The sequence below is a fragment of the Ciconia boyciana genome, chromosome 1 (assembly GCF_034638445.1).
Source record: "Ciconia boyciana chromosome 1, ASM3463844v1, whole genome shotgun sequence".
Lineage (NCBI taxonomy): Eukaryota > Metazoa > Chordata > Aves > Ciconiiformes > Ciconiidae > Ciconia > Ciconia boyciana.
In genome coordinates this window covers 41,039,275-41,065,132 of record NC_132934.1, presented here as the reverse complement: position 1 = coordinate 41,065,132, position 25,858 = coordinate 41,039,275, and the positions used below count along the sequence as shown (strand labels likewise).

At 41.0% G+C, this 25,858-nt stretch overlaps 1 protein-coding gene across 1 annotated transcript; it reads left to right on the top strand.

Annotated features, from left to right (window-relative positions):
• The first annotated feature begins 10,562 nt into the window (after nt 1–10,562).
• TSPAN8 (tetraspanin 8) lies at nt 10,563–25,181 on the top strand. Its single transcript, XM_072879381.1, has 8 exons — nt 10,563–10,622; nt 14,695–14,757; nt 17,451–17,579; nt 18,220–18,294; nt 18,380–18,487; nt 20,206–20,355; nt 22,444–22,527; nt 25,128–25,181. Exons 1-8 carry the CDS (start codon nt 10,563–10,565, stop codon nt 25,179–25,181), a joined length of 723 nt encoding a protein of 240 aa, XP_072735482.1.
• Nucleotides 25,182–25,858: the final 677 nt, after the last annotated feature.

Below are 25,858 nucleotides of genomic sequence, written 5' to 3'. Positions count from 1 at the left end.
GCAACCAGCAGTATTGTCCTGGTTTCGGCCTGGGATAAAGTTAATTTTCTTCCTAGTAGCTGGTATAGTGCTGTGTTTTGGATTTAGTATGAGAATAATGTTGATAAGACACTGATGTTTTAGTTGTTGCTAAGTAGTGCTTACACTAAGTCAAGGACTTTTCAGCTTCTCATGCTCTACTGACTGAGAAGGCTGGAGATGCACAAGAAGCTGGGAGGGGGCACAGCCAGGACAGCTGACCCCAACTGGCCAAAGGGCTATTCCATACCATATCATGTCATGCTAAGTATATAAACTAGGGGAAAGCTGGCTGGGGAGCCGCTGCTTGGGAACTGGGTGGGCATCGGTCAGTGGGTGGTGAGCAATTGCATTGTGCATCACTTATTTTGTATATTCTTTAATCATTATTATTATTATTATTATTTTCCCTTCCTTTTCTGTCCTATTAAACTGTCTTTATCTCAACCCACGAATCTTACTTTTTTTTCCCGATTCTGTCCCCCGTCCCACTGCGGGCGGTGGAGTGGGCGAATGGCTGTGTGGTGTTTAGCTGCCTGCTGGGTTAAACCACGACAAGTGTGCACCCTGCGCGATGCTCCCGCTATGTATGACATCTTGTGACAGCAAGCTTATTGTTTGCAGCACTGTGGTTATGCCTTATTTTTAGTACCCAAAGACTCTTTCAAGAGCAAAGTGCAATGGTGCCTAACTTTGAACTAAATCTCAGACTAATCAAAATCCTTGCCCAAATGACCTTTTTTATGTATAGTCAGCACACTGTTAAGCATGTCTTTTATAAGAATAGTTTGAATATGTTTAATCTGTACTAGGGTGCTATGAAAAGAAAGACGATGTGTCCAAACTCTGCTCTTAGCTACAGCAGTCAGCACAGCCATCTGGAGGTCAAGTATTTTTAGAGGTCTGACTTGGATTAGAGTATGACCTCCAGGCACATGAATCATCACAAGGATTAATGAAGTGTATAAAGTGTGTGTGCTTGTTAATCTCATCTATGGACATGACAAAGGAAGAAATTCTTCACTTTGAGAAAGTAAATGGTTTAGCAAAGAGAAGACAAAGCCTAACCATATGCTGATGGGGAGCCTACAGCTTAATGGAAAAGTGTCTTTTATTATCTTAACAGTTAAGAACTACAGCGATTGTTCTCAAAGGAGGCATGACATGAGAATGATCGTGTTTCACTTTTAGCTGAGAAGTTTTCACTCTTCTTCCTTTTGGCATTTGCACCTCTGTTTTAAATGTTATCTATTATATAGATTCTATTTTAAATTAAAACTAGAGTTTCATCATTTGCATTGATTTTAGTTCACACTTACTGTAAGTTCCTCTGGCTCATGCCGTGGATATAAACATGGTTGCTCAGGATTTGGCTTTGGCTTGGCCAAATCCTTCCACAGGGGCAAATATTTCTCATAGCAACTCCGATAACATAAAACAGGAAGTTTACTAACTTAATTTTGGCTTGAGTTGTTGCATTAGTTCTTTAACTGTAAGGTTAACAGGGGCCCCTGCCATTCCAGCTATCCACCCAGGGCAGATACTCTGAGGCAGAGTAGTTTCATAAAGATTGTCTTCCCTGGCCCTGCAGAGGAAGTTTTTCAAGTTTCAGAGTCAGCTCTAAGACAAACTGTGTGCAGAGCTTTGAAATCCTTCATGGATGGTGGCAATCAGAAGCTCATCTTCAGAAGCTCATCCCTTCTGGTATCATACTGTTTGACACAGAATGAGTCAAGGGGATCAGAGAGCAAGTGAGGAAGCACATCATGGCCTCCAAAAGACTGAGCTGGTCTCTAAGAACTTCTGTAGATACAAAAGCCCTGGGTTTGTTCCAGTACGCATCTTCTTTCTTTCTATGTCAGTAAAGGAGGGTTTTGGACATTTCTTGTAGCATTGAAGAGAATAATCTTTATGCAACAGCCAAGAGTATCCTAGCTCCATGTGCTTGTCTCTTCAGAGGGAGGTAATCCCAGAAAACTTGTGAAAGCTGAAAGAAGGAGAACTATTTTTACAGTAGTGGTTAACATTTGGAGCTTAGTGTTGGATGGTACTGAGATTCCTCTGAAAGCAGCTCAGCACTCTCAGCTCTGATTACAGTCTTGGGAGGCCGACAGTCCCTCAGCATGGGCTACTTAGCTTTTCTGAGGACCGGGCTCTTTACGGCATCTTTCTTCAATGGCTTCAGTAGGAAATTAGTTTTTAGTACAAATGTGAATTGCACATGTGTAAGTTATAAATCTGGATCATTGCCAGTAGGTAAAGCCGCTAACTCTGCGATTTGGTAGTTACTATAAAGTTTTCAGTAATACTCTTCAGTTCTCTTCCTGTCCTTTCAGCTACAGAAAAAACATTTGGAAAGAAAAGAGCCTTTTTATGTATAGAGGGGAAAAATGAATAGCACTTGCGGGACAAAGATGAGTGGGAATGAAAATAGGAGTTTTTTCAGCAAATGTTTATGGTCTGCAAATGATAGAATTTTCATATTCAAGCTTTGTAAAAAACAGCACTCAGGGGCAGAAATGAAAGGTTTGTGTGTGAGCGGATTAAACTGAAAAAGCAATACAACTATCTGAATCAGAAAAGACCCCAGTGTCCACAGAGCGCTGCAGAGCAGCGAAGTTTAATGTCGGTGGGATTGTGAAGGTCAGTGAGCAGATGAGGGTTGATGGAAACTCCTCTCTGGACTGTGAAAAGACTATACACATCTGGTAGAATAGTCCCAGAGGATCTCTGAGTTTCAGGGGGTTGTGAAGCCTGTAGCTCACTTGCTGTGTAGTGTTATTTTGATAGCATCACTTTGTCTACAGCAACCATAGAAAAATAAAGAAGCTCCCATTCAACTTTCAGAGCACGGATGTTTTACCCCAAATGAGACTTAAGGAATAAATAATGTTGAAAGCTAAAGCTTGCTTACTTATATTTGTTTTTTAATTTTTCTATGTGTTTACTTACTTTGCCAAACAGAGGTATGCCTCAGTGAAAGTGGGGATTGAGTGTCATATTATCCTGAAATAGAAGAAATACACTTGTCAAAATAAATATCAAATCTGCATTTTTGGAGCAAAATTTTATGACAGATGTTATGTACTTCCCGTGTACTAATTCTAAACATAACTGGTGACCACATTGCCTGCCTGCCCATATTATGTAGAGTTTTCATAGAAAGCATTAAGAAAGCATATCTATAGGGAATAATATAATTATAGTTACATAACTGATGTCTACAAAACAACAACAGAATAACCTAGTTCTCATTTTCTAACCTATAACTATCTGATTTTGGGATCACAAAATAACTGTATATCTGTCTGGGCCTCATATCATTTGGGACACTTCCCACTCACGGCTGGAGGGCAGCAGGGAAAATTCAGAGAGAAAGTGTCACATCTTTCTGGCAGGTTTATTCTTTTTCCTTTGGAAAAATTAGGGCAGAGAGGAAGGTTAGATATATAATTTCTCATCTGTACTGACAGTGACTTGCCTTATAAACTTCTTTTGATTTACATAGGCATAAACAAAATCAGAATCAAGTTCCTGGTGTTCAGGCCTGAATATGAAATATGCATGCCATTTTCCAGGAGAAACACGCCTAGATCAGCTCCCCCCTGCTTGAAAAAGTAGGTGATATTCTAAAGATGCATCTGAAGCCTTTTGATTCCTCATTGACAAAGACTGTTCTCTATATTTTTAAGGCACTTTTCTTCACAGCAATCTGTACTTTACAGCGGACAGTTCAAGATATGCTGAAAATGCCAGGGGTCAAAAATACCACGTCTTATGTTAGTTAACAGCTCCCATACATTGAGCCCTGACTATATAATACAAACCTACAAGAATCATATTCAGTATGGGTTCTTTAGCAAGCATTTTTTAAATGAAGTTAGGCTTAATTATATACTTACAGGCTAGATAGTGAAACCCTTACTGACACTGATTAGCATCTTAATCCATGGTGAATTCATTTTGAAACCAACAAAATATTTTAAATCTGGAGACATATAGTTTAAATGAATCCTGACCAGGCACTGGGAAATAGGAAATCCCTGACATAAGCCCTGACATAAAAGAACAGCTTAGTTCATGGAGTACATGAATGAGCAAAAAGGATGTAAAACAGCCAAAAAGGCTAGCAGTAAATGAAAAGGTCTAGGGAGGCAGGGAAGGTGAAAAGAAAAATACGTGGATTAGGGTTGCGTGTTTACGCGTACTTAAGGACGTCTTTTATTTTAATACAAGCCAAATATCAATGAAAGCTTAACAGTATGTATTTCAGAGAGTTTTCAGTTGAAAGGCTTAGAAGAAAACCAGTTGTGTATGGGAAGAGGAGGCTGCATCCTTTGGGAGGGAGAGTGGATCACAGGCAGACCTGCTGCGCGAGGTTTGTCTTCTGGTGGAAGAGTTGTTGCTTTAGGGGAAGTGAGAGTGTTCGAGACACTAGACCTTGCTAAAGCAGGAACATATGAGTGATGTTGGCGCCAGGCCACGGAGCACCTGGATAGGAGTTCAGCACAGAGCTGGCTGGGGATTTTCTGATGACACTCTTTTGTCAGACCAGGAACCTTTTGTGGAGACATATCCCCATTTAAACTGCCTCCCTGGGGAGAAGATTTGCAGTGCTAACATGAAAAGTGTGGTCAGAAGGAAGGCATGACGCACCTCTGACCAACACCCCAATGGCCGACACACCCACCTGGGCCACAGGAGTCCCCCTCCAAGTGCCTGTTCTGGGATGAGGGGTATTATACATCCACGCTGCCTTTCTCCAGGCCTCATGAAGAGGAGAGAGCACCAGGCTAACCCAGCTATACATTTTGCAGCCCGGAGCTGGGACTGGCATGGGACACAGCAGGATTTGCGTGCTCCTGAGTGTACAGACATGGCTGGGACATCTAGGTTTGTTTTGATGGTAAGGCCACTGCCTCTTCTGAGCTGGGTTGCTCACCAACTCATGTGTTGGGCTGTATACAAAGAGTTTACATTTTTATTGGCTGGAGTGCAGAGGAACGTAGTCATCATGAAAGAAGGGTTTACATTGTTAATGGCTACAGACACCTATTATTTCAAAGTGAAAGTAAAACCCCTAACAGGCAAGAAATCGGTTCCCAGTATGACACAGTTCACTTATATAGCCCATAGGAAACGGAGAGGCTCCAGATCCTGCTCCAAGACACAGCTTTGTTCATCCTTGTTACAGTTCAGGGTGTGATAGGAGGGAGGAAAAGAAAGGAGAGGTCAGTAGCAGTATTTGGCACCGAGGAACCACACCGGACTGCCTTCTGGGTGGATTCTAGCTCGCACTGAGGTGGAACTGGCGTGGTGCTGGGGTCAGTGCACTGCTGAGCTGCAACAAATCAGTGCCTTTGAGAGACTGGGCTTGCTGCTTTGGGCGTGCTAAGGCAGCTACCCAGCTTTGGATTGGGTCAGGGCAAAACCATGTCATGGCAAAAACTGCGCAGCCATGCCCACAGTGTTAAATACTAAGGCCAGATTCTCATTTCCTTTTTTTTTTTGTTTGCACTTTTTGGATCACTCTAACAGAGTAAAGAAGTCCTAAAAGGGAAAGAAACATGTTCTTCCTTTAGAGCACTGTAAGAGCAGACAGAGCACTATAAGAGCAGCCCTGCTGTGAAACAGAGATGCTGTCCCGCTGGGGAGGCTCTTGGGTGGGATCCATCTCATATGACTTCAGTTTTCTGGGCTCGCTTTTTGGTCAGTAGAAAGAAACAGGCAGTTTAAGGGCACAGTTCATGCCTGTTTTCATGCGTATTTTAGGATAAGCTAAATCACTCCCTAGCAGTCCCCATTCCTCTGCAGAAGCTGTGAAGGCACCCTAGACAGCTGACTCAGCCAGCCACTTACATGCCTAACATTGGTTGAAAATGCTCTCATTCCTTTTCATGTGGTCAACTGCAGGATCGGCCTTGGACTCAATCATAGCTATCTAAGTCATGTGAGGCATAGAAGTTTGCAAAAAGTTTATCCGATCACAAGTCAGCTACCCAAAATCATGAAAATGGTGTAAGACTCTTGTGATTAAACACAATACTGCTGTCTTCTTTCTTCTACTTTTTATTTAGCCTTTGGAGTTTTCAGGTATATTTTTGTCATGCTTTCCACTCTTACCCTTCATCTTAAGGCCTAGATGAAAGGATATTTTAAAATGATGGCAAGGAATCTTGTAATTGTTTGACTCTGGGAGCTGAGCATAAACTCAACAGCCATGTCAGTGTCACATATATTCCAATGCAGAATAATTCTCCATAAATAAGATCTGTTAGGACACTGCAGTATTTTGCTAAGGGTCAGACATGGGAGTATACTTCAGTTTTACAATTGAAGTATTACTAACTGTTATGGTATTGCAGTAAGATCTATTTGCTAAGGTTGAACCCAAGACGTGAGGTGTAGTAGACTGCAATCTCAGTCAGACCCAGTGTTGCAAATACCTTCAAGGACAAAAACAGATGCTCCCATTTCCCACTGGTTTGAAGGTGCTTGTCCTACTGTTTGGACTGCAAACATGTCTTCTTTAGTCAGCATTCCCTATTTAGATGAGTGTCAAAATGCTGTCAAGGCTGATGGCACACAGCATTTGTTTCACCTGGCATCATGGGTGAGCAACTTACTGTGAAGGCATGAAAAAGCTCTTATACTTTGCACTACTGTTTAGACAGGAGTTTAATCAGGAAATGCAGAAATTTGTGTTGAGTAGAGACCTCAGGGCAACAGGTGAGGTTACAAGAGGTGAAGTATCCCTTTGGCGAAGGACGAATGCTGTGACAGCCTGAGATCTGTCTCTGCACAGCCTATATAGGCCGTCCCGACTGATTCAGCAGATCCAGAGATCTACTGGTCTCTTTGAGGTTGCAAGCTCCACGTTGAATACAGTTCTTACCCATCTTCTCTGTTGTGCATTTATCACCGCACTGAGCAAAAATTCCAATGGCAAATAAACTTTGATTATCCACTATCCACATCCCACTGTTCAAAGAGCTCGCTACTACCCAGGACAAACCAGTTTTTCAAGTCCAGACCTGAACATGACTGGCTATACAGTGAATCATCTGATACGGGGCTTTGGTCGCAGCCTGACCATGGAGAGGCACTTCACAAGGGGAAATGGAGGTTATAGAAAAAAGAAGAAAAAGACTCAAAGTGACAAAAGGCTCAGAGGAGAAGGAAGATAAAAGCATTATAAAACCCACTGTAGCAGCTTGGGAAGTGTTAAAGGGGAGATGCTGTACTCCAGGTTCACTACAGGTGTACTGGCATTTTTTTCTGCCAAAATGTGCCTCTCCCTCTCCGGTTTCTTGTGTGACACAGCGGGCAAAGTCCGCATGTTGTCGTAGCTCCCCTGTCGTGGGGAGCTGTGTGTGCTGAGTCAGAGGCCCCCACCCTGCGCTGCACCCAGGCTCTGCACTGATAATCCTCCTCTTCTGGTCTGTAAAGAGGACCAGTAAGTGAATGGGGTTTTACAGCTTCTTTACTGGGAAAAGCTTTTGAGCAGTTTGTGGCACAGGCTTTGTTATTGGTAGGGCATAGCCGATCACCTAAACGGTTAGTGGAGGGGTAATGTGAGCAATTTCACATGCAGCCAAATAGTGGCAAAATTTCTCATGCCATTGCTGTCATTCATAAGCTTCTGCAATTATCTGAATGACCTTCATACTTGTAGGTACAACTGCAAACGTAATCTGTGCCATAATTGTGGCTTTCCCCATCCCCAAGACATATAAAAAAGCACTGTGTAGCCAGGAAATAAGAAATCGTCTACAGAAGATTTAACCTGAAAATCTGTCACTTAATGGAAACTGCTTGTTTGCTTTTAGTCTTAGATGACGTATTTTTACTTTGGGTACCATTAAATATAGATATGAAACATGTAGGAGTTGTAGTAAATTCAGATACTGAGTTTCTATTCAGAAGAAGTATTTAGCATGTTGGAAACCCGCTAGGAAATATATTTAATTTTGACATTATTTTCTATTTGCCATCTTGAAAAGGAGCATCTGTCAGGTCCTAGGAAAGTCTATTTTCACTTTTTGCAAAGAGATTAGTAAACATATAAAATGCAGGTGGATTCTTCAAAGCTTAGGAAGAACTGGGATCTTACCAGAACTTGCTTGTGGTTAATGTTCAATAGGTATATTTAAAAAAAAAGGTAAAAAAGAATCCCAGAAGTTCTGGCAAATTTCTTCAACATCCACAGCCATAAGTATAAAATTGTAATGAAAACAGGTCTCAGATCTAAATCATATCTATCTACAGCTGTTTAAATTTCCTAGACTGAACAAAAAACTCAGCTGTGCTGGTCTTACCCCTCCTGAGGATGGAGGCTGGGGAAGGGTCCAGAGATGCTGTGGAGCATCACATGCTGTGCCCCCAGAAAGGCCTGGGGTCCTCCGACAGCCTGGGACTGTATGCCACCCTGAAAGTCACTCCAGGGCATTGCTGGCACAGACCCCTACCTGCCCAAAATCCCAGAGTGCTGTGAAGGAAAGCGGGGAGGCGAAGAGGGAGCAGGCCTCTTGTGCGTGAAAGGTCCTTGCACTCCGTCCTTTTTCAAAGGGCCAGCGTGTGAATGCTCACGCTTGCTTCCCATGTTATTACTGCCCTAGCACAGTTTCCCTCAGACATCTCTGACTGAATGCCTGGGCTAAGCATCTCACAGACAAGAGTGCTACAGCTCAAGCCTTCTTTAATGACAATCATCTACTGTGCGCGAAGATTTATAGCTGTGTAGTTTTTGGTACAAAATGCTGTTTCCGAACTCCGCTTGTAATAAACTTAGTTTACTGCAATTGCATGGTCTGATTGCAGACTTATCTCTTCAAATCCTGTGTTATCTGTGATTACCCTTCATGGCTCTTTTCATACAATTTCATATGGTACTTTAAACTTTTCTCATGATTCATCTGTGGCTATGGCATCCCTCCATAAAGACACCCACATTTCTCAACTTACTTATTTGTTGAGTGCTTTAGATCTAAACCATACCACACAGTTGTTTCTCCCAATCCTTACAAAATCTGTATTTCATGAGCGCAATTATTTTTAGGAGCATTCTCAGATTCAGGGTGGATATTGCGAAATAAGCTAGTCAGACAGCCGATCTCCTAGGGTTAGAAAGAAGAGTATTACTCCAGAAAGGAGCCCAGAATGCCAAAGACAGGTATAGAGCCACTCATAAAAATGGGAATGGTTGTGTCTGTTTAAATATAATTAGTGAAAGTGAATGGAGAAATTGCATCACACCTTCATTAAAAGCTGGTTTAGAGAGCGGCTAGAGGAAGTTGTTTTCAACGTAGAGTAGATTTTTTTTTTTTGTGGATCCTACAAAAGCCAGGCTCTAAGTTACATCTTTTTGTCACCATCTACAGGTGTGTTATATGCTAACACTTTCCATTTTTTTTCAAATACAGACAGCAGAATTGAAGAATGTGAACTGACAGTGAAGACTGAAAAATGGGCTTGGGCCAAGGGGGCTTCATAAATCAGTTCAGTCCAGCATGTCCTTAATCTCTCACATTTAAATCCTTTGTGCTCACCTGCAAAATAAAGCTTCTTTTTTTATGATGAACTTAGGGGAACCTGTATCTGACCCTCATCCCTCCAAGGACTGCTATGTGGGGCTTCTTGAGAAAATGGGCTGATAGAAAAAACAGATAAATGATACCTTTATTTTCCCCTCAGGATTCCTAGTTTGAGGAGCACAAAAGAAAACAAACAAGACATAAACCAAAACTAATGAAACAGGTTTATTGCCTTGTCTTCTGGGACAAATCTAGCTCCTGTTGCTGAGAGGTATCCTGCATCTGATGCCAGAACTGTGATTGCTATGTTGGGGTTCACACTACTTTCGGAAACCTGCACAGCAGGTCGTTTTGTGCATCACAGTGCTCAGGTTCCTGGGGTCCAGAGTTGGTGAGGAAGAGGAAAAGGATCTGGAGTAGACACTGAGAGGGAGAAAATGGTGGCAGATTCCTTACCCCTTCTCTGCCGGGATAATACAGACCCATCCCTTTATGCTGGTTGAACGTCTGGAGTAGGAGGGTGAACACGACCGAATGACTGTTGGCAATGATCAGTGGGCAATGAAAGAGTAAACCCTGTAACTTAAAAGCATTAAGAAATGCAATAATTTCCACCTCTTAAAAGCAGATCTGTAAAGTGTTTTTACACTCACTTCCCTTTCTCTTGAAACTGACTTTTGCTGCATCATCTATTTACTTTCGAGGCGTAGGACAAGACTAACAGGTCCATAGAAAAGTACAAATCACAAAGACACAATAAAAGTCTGGAGACTCAGTGGTAACACCTGGTAGTGCTTCCCCAATGCTCTGGTTAATATTTACCTGTGGTATAGGAACTATTTAAATACTTGTCGATGCCTTGGTCACAATTTTTGCTTTCAGTAACAGAGCAAGGTGTATTTGACGTGATTTGAGAAGTTTTCTGAAGACACAGGAACTACTTTTGTATTGAGGTCAAACTTGTAAGAAAGCTTCTTCTGCAGTGCTCATTTTTGTCTCAGCTTGTTGAAAATGGCGGGTGTAAGTGGCTGCATGAAGTACTCCATGTTCATCTTCAACTTCTTATTTTGGGTAAGTTGGTGCTTAAATTGTTATTAGCGATGCATGAAATGTGTTCAACATTATCTGAACACTGTAGTTGAAGGAATTGTAAAGAAAATAGAGCATAAGTGGAACCAGCATACGATTCTAAATCAGGGAGGGGAGAATATGTTTGACTTTTGCCCTTCCCTTTGTCTTTGTCCTTCAAAATAGCTTTCCCTCTGCATTCAAAAGTAGACCAGCCATGAGTCTGTCTTCCCCCTGCCCATATCGTGCCCCTCATGTCAAGGGACATCACTCATTTCGGTCAGAAGATAACAGACTCTCCACTTACAATGCATTGTTCTCTTGCTTTTATTGTCTGCTGCTTGCATCCGAACAGCATAATCCTGAAAATGTAGTTGCAACAGAAGATACGAAAAATTCACTTGTATTTTTAGCCTTCTAATTGATAAATGGTGTTCATATCCTTCTTTGTGGTTCTCTCCTTTCGTTCAGTGTCATAATTAGTTTCTGATGGTGGACAGTAAATGTTTGTAAAATGGTATGGGCTGGTAGTACTGCCAATAGGTGTATCAAGGCAGATACAGCACAGGGCAGCAGGCAGGTTTCTGGGTGTTGTTTGAACCGTATTTGTCTATTTATCACATCTCAGCTGGTTTGCAAGAATTTCAGGTCCTGGAAGCTCTGGAAAGGTTTGAGTTAAAGAACATTTCTCTCATGGTTCAACCTCACTGTCAGCTTTCCCAACAGAGATTTGTCAGGTTCACCAGAGGTTCACTGAAACCAGAAGTGGAAGTACTAGCCACATTATGGGCTTTTCCTCAAGGTTTCTTTTTTTAAGTGAAAAGGTGATACCATTCAAAAAGGACCACAAACAGTAGCCTTGGAAAATTTGTGGCTAGTCAAAATGAGAAGAATTAGCAAAATTCTGTGATCGCTTGTGGACCTCACAAAGAAATTCCTAACAGGCCAGTGATAGTTTGGACTGTGTCCCCCCTCTTCTTCCTCCACCTCCATCAAGGCAAATTGAAGATATTTGACATCTGTGTTGAAGTTTTTCTGCAATGGTACTTAAAAGAGTCCATAAGTTTCTTACTTGGAATTCCTGCCCCTCAGGAAGTTTTTCCTGTTCACATTCATCTGTATTTACTGTAAGCTAAAACATAGAAAAATGTCTCAGACTAGCATTAGAAAAGCTCCACACTACTTCTGGAATTAACATGTGAATAATGCCCCAGTGACAGCATGAATAATGCCCCTAAGCCTCCAGTGACAGCATGGGTTTCCTAGGAAAAAACACAGGATGCGATCCTGGGGGCGTCTTGAAAGCTCAGGAAACAAGCAGGCATGAAACAAACTTCCCAAACCTATCTTTATGCCAAAGGTAGGAAAATCCATACTCTATTCTGGAGAAAAATATGCTGAGAGCATTTGCTGTGCATGTGACTGCCTGGATGGGACAGAGGAGGACAGGAACGCAACTGTAGTTACTTATTCTAAAGGAAGGGGTTTAGCACTACCAAGACAGGGAAGAACAGACATGGTGCAAACAGGAATATGGGCTGATGGAATACAATGAAGTGGAATTCTTTGATTCACATTCCTGTCTCTAATTCCTGAAAATCATTAAATTGCTGTAGTAAAGTACAGGGAACAGTGATTCTTTACAGCCACTGGTCCCACAGCTGCTCTCCCTGGTGCACAAGGCAGTTGGCAAGTGGAAAATTTAACTGATAGTGGGAAATGAAGGTGACTTTAACCTTAACTACGTAAGAGCAACGGCTGCATATTTACGTGGTGTCCTTTCATTTTAAGGCCTTTGCAATCTCTCTGGGAGTGTCCCCTCCTAGAGGACTCGGCAATGGGCTTTCCAGCATTCTGATGCCTTTTTCTAAGCAGCTGTTACAGTGCTAAGTGCACTAAGTGTGTAAGCCCTGGAATAGTCTGAGCTAGCTCTGCAAAGTGGCTCTGGCTTCACTACATGGCGTGTGCCCCCTGGAACTCTATGGCCTGCTCCTGGGCAGTTTATGAGACTGTGACAAGGTCACTGATTCTTGGTCAAGGGTTGAGGCAAAACTATGATAGCCATCTAGTTTGGGGAAAATGGGTGAGGACCTTTTCAAAAAAGCTCTTTTTATTCCATTGGAAAATAGTGGTTTTTAAAAATGAAATTTCCTGAAATGAAAGTTTTTTAGTTGAAACTACTTTTAAGAAACTTTAATAATTAGGATGGAGTATTCCAGCAAACCTGAAATGTTCAACTTGGACTCTTTGGGAAGAGACTATTTTGATTTGTTATTTCAAAACTTTTCTTTGTGTGTTCTTGTACACTTTGTATAGTATGAAAATAAACAAAAAAACCCCATTAAGATTTTACTGAAATGGAGCATTTTTAATCAGCCTAAACCAATTCTATTTTTATAATTAAAATATATACACCTTCCTAAAAATTTTGATTTATAAATGATGTTTCTTTTTTGAATGGAGGAAATAAATGTTGTAGTATTCCCATCTGATTGGTAAGTTCCTGTACATTCAGCTGTATTTACTTCTACTACTGTGCTGTATTTTTATGGGAGGTCCTATGTAACAAATAAGGCAGTGGGCCAAATTCTGTTTGGATTTGTAGCAATAGCTGCTTCAGTGGAAATTTTCACATTAGCAAGCCCATGTTGTCTGGTGCACAGCCACATGGCTCACATAATGCTGCTGAACAAGACCCAAATATGGAGTCATATGATACCATCAGTTTCTAGGCAGATTCAGTGGGATTCAGAAGGTTTCAGTGGGGAGTTCTAGTTAAATTTGATAACATGATATGGCTGTCATCGATTGTACAACTTTCCTTTTCATGTTTAAAATGTACTTATAGGAGTTTTACTTAGAGGAGGAAAATGTGTGGTACTCATGTCTGAGTGCTGGCTCTGTTCCATATTAAATAACCTGCTAAAGTCGTTATGGTCTTTGATGCTGAATATTATATGAAACCTTTTGCGGGGAAAGTATTTTTTAAGAAAAATTATCTAAAACATATTAAAATAGCTCTTTTAATTTTAAAAGGTTAGGAATAGTCCTAATCTTCATGGGAAGCTCATAACAACATTTCAGGGCCATTTATGACTTGAGTATTAAAGACATACAGGACGATAATTCTAAATCTGACTAGTCTCTGGTCCTCAGTGATCTCTCTTTCTTACCTGTCGTCTCAGTAGGCACAATCCTTACACCTGATTAGCCTCTTAATTACCTGTCTCCAACTCTTAATAAAGATAAGTTCTGTGTAAGCATCATCACAGACAAGGTTAGGAATAGAGTGATTGGCGCATAGTGTAAAGGTACCTCAACAATCAACGAAACAGGAGCACAACTAGTGATTAGGGAATGTGTCTGGACCTGGGATTCATCTGCCCTGACTTCAACATCTTAAAGCAAGTCATCCTGGTCTAACTTTCACATGTACACGTGAGTATGGTTCATCCCGGTCTAACTTTCACATGTACACGTGAGTATGGTTGTTTTCTGTAAAAATGTAATGGAAATAATAACTATAGGCATTTTATAGGAGGAATATTCTAAGGATTGGAGATGGCCAGATATTCTTGCAATAGAAACAGCAGAAAGACTTTATTTAGAACTTTTCCTGATAGTTTTACCATAGAGAATATGTCTCTAGATATGTGTCCTGAATAATTCTAGAAACAACATTTATACAAACATCCCTTATCAAATCTCATGTGTTTCCATTACACAAGAAACAGTGTTCTTTACAGCCATGTTATATACATACAATAGCAATTTATATTCCTCTCTCATCTGACAGAATTTCTATGTGCTTCCCAACCACATGTATAAATCATCAAGGAAATGCAGAGTCCTCTGAGGTAGAAACATCAGGGATTCGGTGCATAACTGAAGATTTAACTACCCTTATGAAGTTTCCTGGATATGAATCAATATTCTGTGCTCCAGCAATTCATGTTTCTTTCACTTTGCCAAACAAATGATTTCAGGATTTTGGCCAGCATCTGGTGCAATTTGGATGCTGAACATTAATCTAAAATTGCTGATCTTTCTAAATATTCTTTATTTTCTCCTGCAGGTGTGTGGTTCCATTATTTTGGGAGTCTCTATATGGATACGTGTTAGCAAAGATGCTCAGCAGGTAAATGTATGCAGTCATACCAGAGCCACGTAAAATGTGGAAGCTACTGCATAAACTTTCATTTCCCATCTTCATTTCCACAAATTTATGTTCTTGTTGAGGTGGTTTGTGTGGGTAAAGATTAATGCATTTTATGATGTTTAAGATTAAACAAGATGGTGCAGGTAGTCAGATAAAGTGATTGCCATAAGCACAGATGTGACTACAAGAAGTGTCTTCTAGTGTTATTAATGCAGGTTCTTGCAGATGCACACTGATTTCTGTTGGAAAACATGTGTCTCTCTCTCTCCTCTAATGAAAACTAATGATGGTTTTGTTATTGATTTCCATGTTAGAGAGAATAATGAGGAGCCATGCGGCCCCTAGACTTTTCAATGTCTTTCCCTATTAGAATAGTATAGTCATATATATTCCTAGGGTTACTTCCATATGTTTGTAGGGAATATTTTTACTTTTCTCACTATGTGCAATAACACAATTCTTATTTCCCCAGTAACTGCAACTTTGAAAGGGAGCAAGGATTTTTCCCTTCTATTTTCAGTGGTTCCTTAAAAATACATTATCCTTTTTCCCTCATATTTATATAGAAAGAGTTTTAGAGACCCAAGATCTTTACTTAGGATTAAAATGTCCTAACAGCCCTCCTGGAGGGCGGAAAAAGTCCGTGAGTTCCCCTCCTGGATTTTATCTGGGTTATTAAATTACTTCAGACTTTATGACTTTCCTTTTCTGCAAAGCTAGGGAAAATACAATTTTGAGCAACCCTTGAACTTGCAGACGTGCAGCAGAGGCTGGTCTTGTTGGTGCAAAGGCCCTTTGGCTCTGTGGGCCCTGCCAGCCTTTTGCCAAGCATGCTTCCAGTGGCACTGGCCTCTGACTCGCAGCATGTTTTCCACCACCCTTGAGTGAAGCTGATTTCACAGCTTGTAGATGCTTCTCTGAAAGGCGCTGTGCAATCTTTGTATGTTGGTGCTTTGTTATACTAACAGGAAGAACAATCTGACTCTCATGTTGAAGCAGTATATTTCTTCTTGTGAATTTGGGCCATGGAAATGTAAATGAATTTAAAAATTTAATTTGCATACTTCTATTTCCAAAAAGGCTTTCTGGCTATAGAAGTGAAAAAAGAGGCCAGGTGTGACATGGAAGCATTTTTTTCAGCTTTCAGATTGAGCCTTTAGTATAGATTAAATTGCAAATCTTTAGATCACTCCTCTGCTGCTCTACCATAGTTTGTCAGTTAAGAACAGCAATTTTTAAGTCAGTATTTTTCCCATCTGGAAATAAAAAGATGGTGGAGATAATAAGATAGCTTTATATATTTCCTGCCGTTTGGCTGATGACACTGTTGCCCTTAGCCAGTCCCAGGTGTCTCACGTCTGGCAGAGGATGGATGCAACAGAACTCAGTTCATGATGACGTTGTGCCATGGGGTGAATTAGGTCGTGGTGGAGAGCTCTGCTGTTCTCTGCTGTGGAAGAGGAAGAATGACAACTTTCACTCCTCAATCAACATTTTACAAGAAGCTAAAACTTCCATACTTGCTAGCTGACCATCTTTAGTATGATGGATCAGATGGTACAATGGAGCTTTGAAAACCACTACTATCCTTTCTTTTTTTGAGAGAGATTTCCTATTCAGAAAAGCATACTTAAGAGTGTCCCAAACTGGTTTCCTGAAGTGATACTTACTACTCCCCCAAAACTATGAATTAAGAGTAGGGGCCAAAACTGACCGCATTTTCTCACATTTTTGCCTCTAGGCAGGCAAAGTTCCCATTCAAAACCAATAATAATTGAGTAATAATTGAACAGACCATAAGGATTTGGCTGTAGATGAATAGAGCTTTCTAAGAATAAATAACAGGAGGTTCAGTCCAACTTGGAAGGGGAAAGAACAACACATTCTTCAAATTATACTTGTCTATATACCTTTGCAATTTCCATCAGAAGATAAATGTGACAACTTCCAGACATTTTTGCTAATCTTGGCACCAGCCACACTGGAAAATATTCTTTGAATGTTTTTCTCTTTTTTGGCCTTTGGCCTTAGTCAGTCCTGTGGGAACTGAATAATTTGATATTTAATAATATTGAGGTATATGAATTGTTTAGTTGAATGTCCCACACATCAAAATACAGTCCTCATCTCTGAGGGTAATATTAGAGATCATGCCTAAAAAAAAGAAAAAGAAAGCTGCTTTGGAAAATACATCTAACTATTTCTCTAGTATATCCAGCATTGCTCTGATAAGTGTTCTCTCAGGAACAGCCATAGGGTATGTTCCTGGCCTTCTAATGACAAACCGAGGGTTTGTTTCTTTAACATTTGGTGAATGTAGGAGAGATTTTGAGATAATAAATTTTGCTACTTCCAGTAAGAAGCAAAGATTCATCCACTGAAAACTAACTGAAAGCCACTTTAAAGACAAGGGATCTTTATTTACTCTGTAAAGTTGACTTTCATCTTGTGCAGAGACAAAGACTATGAAAAGCCAGGTTCTACTGAGCTCCCCAACAAAAGGTTTAAGAAGGAGGCATTAGAGGTTTGTTTATTTATGGATCAGGATTACTCCATGGTTGCTAATCAGTATATTTATCAGTTATGAAGTAATTCTCTTGTTTTGGGGGATACAGATGTTTTTAGGAGGAGCTTCTTGTAGCTGAAAGATTTTTTTTCCCCTCTCTTTTCAGGAGTTGGAGATAGACAGCAGCCTGTTTGCAGGGGTTGATCTGCTGATAGCTGTGGGCTCCATCATTATGGTCCTTGGGTTTCTGGGGTGCTGTGGTGCCATAAAGGAGAGCCGGTGCATGCTGCTGTTGGTAGGAAAGAAAAATATTTGGCTATCTTTAACAGGCCACAGCTACATTTGATGGATAAGGTCCTTGCAAGTAGTATCAAATGAGGATGGGGGCCTTTTTGTTTAACCAAATGCTTGATTATGATCATGTGTTTTCATTGCTTACCTTGTGCTTGAGCCGCTTCTGAAATCTACTGCAGAAAAAATGATGGGTGACCTCATCAGCAAGAAGATAGGGTCCAGAGAGCCCCGAGCATGTCACTAGCTTTTTTTCCATCCAACCATCACCTAAGTTCCCTCCACCAGTCCTCCCCCACTACCTATCCCTTTTAATTTCATAAATTCCCAGTTGCTCCCTTTGCTGGTCCTCCTAGAACATCCTCCCTGTCCTCCTGCCCAACCCCTCTCACCTACACACTGCCCATCATGCCACTACTCTGGTGCGCACCTTGTTTTGATCACCAGCTGAGCACACTCTGTCTCAAGCACCCCTTTTTCTCATTGCCGAAGAAGGAAAAACTGGAGCAGCTGTGACTGGAACTTCAGTTCATTCTACCTACATGGTTATTCAAGCACATGAAAGCTTAACATTCACGTAGAATAAACTATATCCTCTTGGTCAAAAGTACTACAGTTTTCTCCCCCTTTTGTTTTCTTCCTAGTTTTTTATTGGACTGCTTCTGATCCTGATCCTTCAGGTCACAGGAGGTATTTTAGGAGCAGTGTACAGATCTCAGGTACAGTATTATTCTGCATTTTCATTGATGTCTTCCCAGAGTTTGGTTTCTTCCCTGAAAACTAATAAAATATTTGGACTTGCAGATTGAAACATCCGTTAACAAGACTCTCCTGTCGAGTGTGAATTCATTGCAAAGCTCTACAGAAGAATCTAAAGTGTTTCAAGAGAAGTTCCAGAAGTTTGAGAGAATGGTAATTAAAATGTAACAAAAGGCAGGGGTTGTTGCTATCTGTTCCATCTCTAGCATTTGTCTGTACTTCATTTTATGGCTACTCTGCCATAGAACTGAATTTCGTTCCCTGGGGATGGGGAAAGGTCTGACTTAAATGCAAGTTAAAACACTACACAAGGGGCTTCTGCTCTCTTGATATGACATGGGCTTTCTGCGATGATTTCTTTGTGCAATAGTGTTTATAGGAGCAAGGGAGCAAGGACACACAACATGCAAGTGAGACTGACAGTTAGCTAAGCTCTTTCACGAGAAGGCTGCCTGCTCCTTTGTTACAGCTTTCCCTTCTGAAGGGACATTGCCTCTTCACCGTATCCCAGCTAAGAACTATCCAGCGCTCTTAAGGCAAGATTAACCTTATGATAACCATGATTAACCAGTGATAAGGAAAACTTCAGGAGTGTATTTCATTTGGAATATCCTATTGCTATGAAGTCATTAAATGCCGTACTTTACCGTGTAAGAAGGGGGAAGAAAACAGGATAAAAGGGAGGTTTGTTTTCACTGTGCTTATACCTGTCCTGGCTTCCCCCACCTGCAGGACCCCAGAAGGTGGACGCTTAGTGCCAGCTTGCTCCTGGGTATCACACAGAGAACACCCTTGAATCTCACTGCTATCACTGATGGTGTAGACCCCTGCCCCTCCCACTAGTACCTGCATCTATACACTGACAGAGTGCCTGCTCTTATTTTTTTTTTTAGTCCCTAATGGGTGATGACTTTGATGGGTAGGTTTAAAGAATTGCTATATTTTTAAAGGCTGCTGGTGTGAAAGAAGAGGAAGCAAGAAACAATATTTGGGTGGCTTATATTACTTCCACTTTTCCTTCCCCATTCCACCTCCAGCCCTGTCCTCTGCTTCCGAGCCAGCTTATTTCTTCTGATATAATAAGCAGCTCCCTGGAGAGATGATTGAAGGGTGAGCAAAATGAAAAATCCCATAATTACTGTATTAATTTTTAAATAGACCAGGATTGCTTTATTATGTCCCACGGCCTTTGCTTTTATACAAAATTATGTGAACATTTCCAGCTGCTTTTTAAAAGAGGGAGGACCTCAAACCCAAGTCTGCACCCCTGAGCTTTAGAGGCTTGAGTAAAGTGGAACATGAAGTGAAACTGCACCTGGTTTAGGTTTCACAAACCCCAAATGGAGCCCTGGCCTCCTCAGTCCATTTCTAATTTAAAGGCCTAACCATCATTCAAGGTGGTTATTTTTCTAGATTTCAGAATTTTATGTGCCTGAATTTTACATTTTCAGCCTGGCTTTTCAAGATGTGAAATGTGGATGTTACTGGAGCTGTTACTTACCTTCTGCAAGTATAACCTGCAGAAAGAAGGCTTGATTCTCAAAAAATACTATGCTCAGCATTGTTCCATGTTCCAGTTCCATTCTGGCACTGACAATTACTAGCTTTATAGTATGTTAATGTTTTTTGAGCACTGTTTACTGAAAACCTGGACTTTTTTCTTTTTTTTTTCTTTTTTTAAACTTGTGCACTTACATTCTTATAACTGGTACGGAAATGTAAAGGGTGTTTGAGACATACCAATTTGGGACAACTTCCACATGGGAAAAGATGAAAGGAAATTTCTCCTTCGTTGTTCCTCTCAGCTTCCTCGCCTACTCTCCTCGAACTGCAAATCACCACTTTTTTCCTCATTTCCTCCTTTCTTGCAGAACCAGTGCTGTGGTTTGCTGAATGGACCTATAGACTGGGGAAAAAATTTTAATGCTCCTTTTGGTAACAATAAAATCTGTGAGTGTGAACTAGAGGACGCATCAACAGACCTCTGCACCAGCTTTCAAGGCAGATACATTTATAAAAAGGTAAGAAAAACACAATGTTCCACTCTTCTTTCCAAAAAGAGGTTTTAACCCAAGGTTGTCTTTGGTGACTGGCATAGTCAGCAGTTCTGTATCTTCCTAAAAAGGCAAAGTTTTGCCTTCTCTTCGTTAGCCAGAATTGCCCCTGTGCCATCTGTTATGAAATTACTGTGCATACATGAAATACACTGCTGCTTCCTCTTCCTGGGATGCCTGTATTTTAGCTTTGCAGTGCAGTACCCTTAGGACTTCAGCAGTCTGCATGGTTACTGCGGGTGAAAACTATTATGGCTTTGGGGTCAGGGTATGCCTCTGGGTCAGAGCAGCACGTCAGCTACCCTTTGGCTCTCACTCCTCCCTCAGAAGGTTATGTTCCCACCTAGGCTCATTCTGGTGGTAGACATGTTGACTCAGAGGCTTTCAAAGGGCTAAGGGATATTGAAAAACGAACGAACAAGACCTTTGGGGTTTTATAGTCCTTTAATAAAAAAACCCACACTCATTTTGCAGGATCTGCTGGAAAGAAACCTTACATGTTGTAGGCTTCATGGCAGCATACTCAAAGTGTAATTTCCTACAACTACAGCCTTTTGAAAAGCTTGTGGCAGTTCATATAATAATGAGGCAAAAATGTCTGGTGACAGGCAACAAGAAAGCATGCTCAAAAATTGGTAGGTGGGCAGCAGAGATCTCAATTAATTAATTTCAAGATTTATCTGTCTCCTCATATGGAAATTTGGACTCCATGCATACAAAGAAAAATATGAAAAAAAAGTGGAAAGCTAGCACAAAATAGCTGCATTTTTAGAATGCTGGTGGTACAAAGTTTGCCAATCTGCACCTAGCACAAAGCAGATTTTAGCAAATGTCCAAATCTGGTTGTATACTTTTCTAAATGCATAGCTCCTTAGCCAGGTCCTGCCTGAACACTCATTTCCTCCCTGTGTAGTCCCACAGAAGCAAATACTGTTTTAAAGCAAGGGAACAGTCTGGTTAAGTAGAGGATGCCAGAACCCAATCTGGAAATAAGATGTATACAAAGAGGCTGTTTTGGCCACATTTTAATGTCTTTTTGGCCTCAGGCAAACCCTCAAAGGACATGTGAGAAGCCATCAGAGAAATTACTGCAGGTGCAAGATATCGCTCACATGAACACGTAGATTTCATGGTGGTGTTAGATGCTAGTAAAGACATTCAACTCTTGTGATCCAGAAAAAAAGATTTGAAATTCAGTGCAGTTCTGAGTCAGTTTAAATGAGAGGTTTTTTAGAAGGACTAGAAGGAGAAGACCCATGTGTTTATCGTGAGGGAGGAAATACAGTGAAAGAATATAACTATATTTGGGGGGAAGGCAGTTGCAGTGTTGGAACAGTACCATAGTTTTGATGGATTTAAGCTGTACTTGGCTTTCCCTACAGTTTGCAAAAGGAGTATTGTCAATGCCTGGAGAAGAAGTAGTCATTATAAGAACAGATGTATGCATTTATTAAAAAGGAGAGTAGCTCTGCATAGAACTTCAGATATGATCCCTCTCTTCCTCCCAGCCCCAGCCCAAGACCACCAAACATTTGTCAAAATTAATATTTAAGCTAGGTTTTCTATGCAAATATTGATAGTTGAGTCCGATTCTAATAATAGGCTTTGAAGTTTCAGATCCAAAGATCAGATCAGTGGGAAACTGAAGTTCTCTTTCAGATATGGTCATTGCTGCATCGGCTCTTTCCTAGCAGTAAATGATTATTAAGTGAAAGTAAGAATAAATGCTTCTTTCCTTGTCAACTGAAAGTCATACAAACATTAGGCATTACAGCTGCATGTCTCCATTCTAAATTGTAGCATTTTATGGTCAGCTACTAAATTCATCTTCATATGTGGGAAGGCAAAAACTAGATACCTTTGTCAGAGCCCAAGGTGCGTATAGCTGTGTTCTTTGTTAGCAACAACCCAGAGGAAATTCAAATAGCCTTTCTTTAACACAGAGAGAGAGAGAAAGAGAGAGAGCATGGGAGGAGTTGTTTTAGAGGATGCATTCCTAATAACCTTAGGATAATATTGCTTACCTATAATTAATCATTTTGTCTTATTTTTCAGTCTTGTGGAGATGTCATTATCGAATACCTTAAAGACCATCTGCTCATAATTATGGGGATTGCCTTTGGACTGACCGTTATTGAGGTACCAGTATACACCATTAAAATATTTAGTAGCTGACAAGCAATATGTTCTATTTAGAAATACACTGGGAATAGGATTAAAACACCTGGCTTGCTCGATTAATAGACAAGGGAAAACCACCTCTCGCCTTAGCTATAATCTTACTGCTATTTCATATAAACAGTATACGGCTGCCGAGCTGAGAACTTCAGGTGGGATCAGACCACCCTGCTGCCTGTGTAAGTGTATCACATGGCATACACAAAAGCGTGTCACTTTTTCTGCAAAGATTTGACAGCCCTGGAGCCAGGCTGTGCCTTGACAGTGAGCCCTGTGGACAGAGGGGTGTGCGGATACCCAGCCCCAGGAAGACGTGAGGCAGAATAGCGGGGCTTTTCCTCCTCTTTCTCTCCTTTGCTTGAGGAAAAAGTCATCTCGTAAGAAAACTTAGCCCCTAAACTGCATATTCTTATCATGGAGAAATTATGATACAAAATTATTACTCCGAGGGCATAATTTAGCCATCAAGATGGTGCCTGAATGTGCTTGAGTGCACACCTGTGCTGCTCCATACATTCCTGTGTGTGAAAAAAGCAGAGTATGTGAGCTCTTTATTTTAATTGCTTCATCATACACTGAATAACATGCAAAATTTTCTCCGAAGAGAGGAAGAAAAACAGTGAGGTTATCCAGTCAGCTACTTGACGAATGATAGGCTTTGATTAGGAGAAAATGACAAAGAAACAGGGGATTTCATCATGTTGCTTTCTTCGGTCATTTTCTTTCTTTTCACTATTCCTCTGTGGTTTCCCTCCTCCCCCGCTCCCCACTGATGGAAGTTGGAGGGAAAAGCAGAAATGACGAAGATTGCTGTGCAGAGTTCAGTCTGTTATTCCGAGTGAAAACTTCTTAACATCATTGGCAGAGGATTGCTCCTCGTGGTGGAAGAGTGGGCAAGAGCCCCAACTCAAAAATACATTTCCAGGAAAATAATAGTAAGCGGGGAAGAGTTACGCAGCTGCAGCACTGGGAAAGGACAGGCCACTAACTTCTTACTCGGCACAGGCTTCATGTTATTTAAGGTGCTATATGTGGGGGGTCAGGTCTCTCGCCTATATGTAGACTTTGGGGGGAAAATAAGTGAAATACACCAATATTAAAAGGCCTTTAAAAATATAATGGAAGTGTAAAATTGCATCTGTGTCCCAAAGGTAAGTTATAAGTCACTTTGCTCTAGTTACTGTAGTTACATGAGTTGTAACCTTTAGTTCATTGGCCATCATTCTTCCCTGTTCTCCAGTTGGCATTTTCTGTGGTGGCTGCCTCTCCCAGTCATGAAAGGATTAGAAAACAACATGAATAAACAATATGTGCCTCAGCTGGTACCAACTGTCAGCTGGCAATTTACACTTGATAAACATTTAGCCTTTCCAAAGATAATAACCTATTATGACTTCTCAAGTAATTGCACATCAAAGACCACATGCTTAACTATCTCTCTGCTCTGGAAAAACCCAGATAAAAAGAAGTGGACAAGGAAAAGTGCTCTTCCCTAGCGTTCCCCCCTCTGCTTGCTCCATTATGCCACTTGTGGGCTGTTAATAGTTTCAGCTCATCCTATTAGTGGCAACGATACTAAGAAGAAGGGCCGAGTTTCACTTGGGCGCAAGTGAAAATGTAGGGCATGGTCCGTCGGGGAAGCCCTGTCAGCTTATTCCAGCTGTGAGTTCATCCCCTCATCTTAGCTGTGCCCCTGTGTTCTGTACACTCTCCACTGTCTCTTCCTTAAATAAATTAAGCATCCTGGCTTTATAAATGTCATTTGGGTACTTTCCACTTTTGTGAAACACCTTCACAGACTGGTTAATTTAAAATCCAGAAGGAAGCTTTCTGATCTTCTGATCTTGCCAGCTGTCTGTCACAGGCTGTGCAATTTCACCCAGTAATTCCCAGTACAGAAGGTGACCCTACTGAATTTTATATTTCAAGCAACAGCTTCTTTAGTGGACTCAGCGTTTCTATCCCAGATCTATTACTGATGAATATAAAATACTTGTTGCATGATCATTTGCCCCTCAGAACGGTGAGGTATGTGTATAGCTGTATGCTTGTATACATATACACATGTATGCCTTTACACATATATTTACATAAAAGAGAGTGACAGTGAAAAAGAAGAGAGATTTCAAAGGGAAACAACCCTTAGTATATGCAATGGAATTAGAAAGTTCCTCCAACTTTCTTAGAAAATAAAAGATTGAATTCTTGTCCGAATTTCTTGAACTTCTCAGTACTTGCTGCTCCATTGCAGCTAACGACTGCATTTTAAACCCCCAGAGTTACAGGGTTCCCCATCCACAGAGGCAATCCACCTTTTAAATAAATCAAAGTTTTCCATCATGTCTGCAGTCTTACCTGTGGTACATACTGATTTCATTAAAATGGCTATATTCTAGAGGCATGTTCTTTAAGAATTACATTGGAAAAGATCTTCTGCATAGCAGATTTAGCCTGCATGTAAATCCAAGACATTTGCAAACAAAATGTTCCCACTGTGTATCAGTTGTGTGCTGGGATTTCCAGGACTGCCAAGTAATACCAGAAATGTCTTTGTTTTCCAGATTCTTGGTTTGGTGTTTTCTATGAGCCTCTACTGCCAGATCCAGAGAAAATGAAACTGTGAAAGTGTCAGAACGATGTCACCAGCCAAATCAAAACCTTTGTAGATAAAGGGATATTTGGCTTGGCACATTCAGATGAATGTATGCATGTCGCAGGCAGCTGTTCTGATGAAAACGGCAGCCCTTGTGCACATGGATGCTTCACAACTTGCAAAATGACCTCCTTATACTTCATAAGATTTAATGATGTGAATGTGATTTTTTATTTGCAATAAACGTCTTTGTTTATGTTTCTGAGGAGTTCACTTTGTCTGAAGATAGCGTTTAAGTCATGCTGAGATTCTGAGTTCGCCATGCAGTGTGTCCACATGGGTGTTATGCCACCCATAGCAGAGTCACCCTAAACAGCTGCAAACGATCTTGCGGGACTGACTGGTCCGGGGAATCGCATGCCCCCAGGCAGCTTTGCTTGTGGGGCAGGGTGTTTTCATTACGAGTGTCCCAGGTCAATTTGATACTCGATATGGTATATATGGTCAGGGTTTTGTTACTAGTGAGAAGCACAGGGACTAACTTTCATCCAAATAGGAAAGCCACGTTTCCCTTTCAGGGACGTTTAAATCAATATCCTGGCAGCTGAGATGGTCACTCTCAGGCCCAAATGATGCTTAGATTGCATACTGGAGTTGGATTTAGTGGCACGTGTTTTGCAAATATGCATCAAGGGTGAA

Excerpts from the sequence above, each read along its gene's own strand:
- TSPAN8 (XM_072879381.1), top strand. The coding sequence starts at position 10,563 with ATGGCGGGTGTAAGTGGCTGCATGAAGTACTCCATGTTCATCTTCAAC. Across the intron at positions 14,758-17,450 it reads TTAGCAAAGATGCTCAGCAG|GAGTTGGAGATAGACAGCAG; the intron begins GTAAATGTATGC and ends CTCTCTTTTCAG. Across the intron at positions 18,488-20,205 it reads TCCAGAAGTTTGAGAGAATG|AACCAGTGCTGTGGTTTGCT; the intron begins GTAATTAAAATG and ends CCTTTCTTGCAG.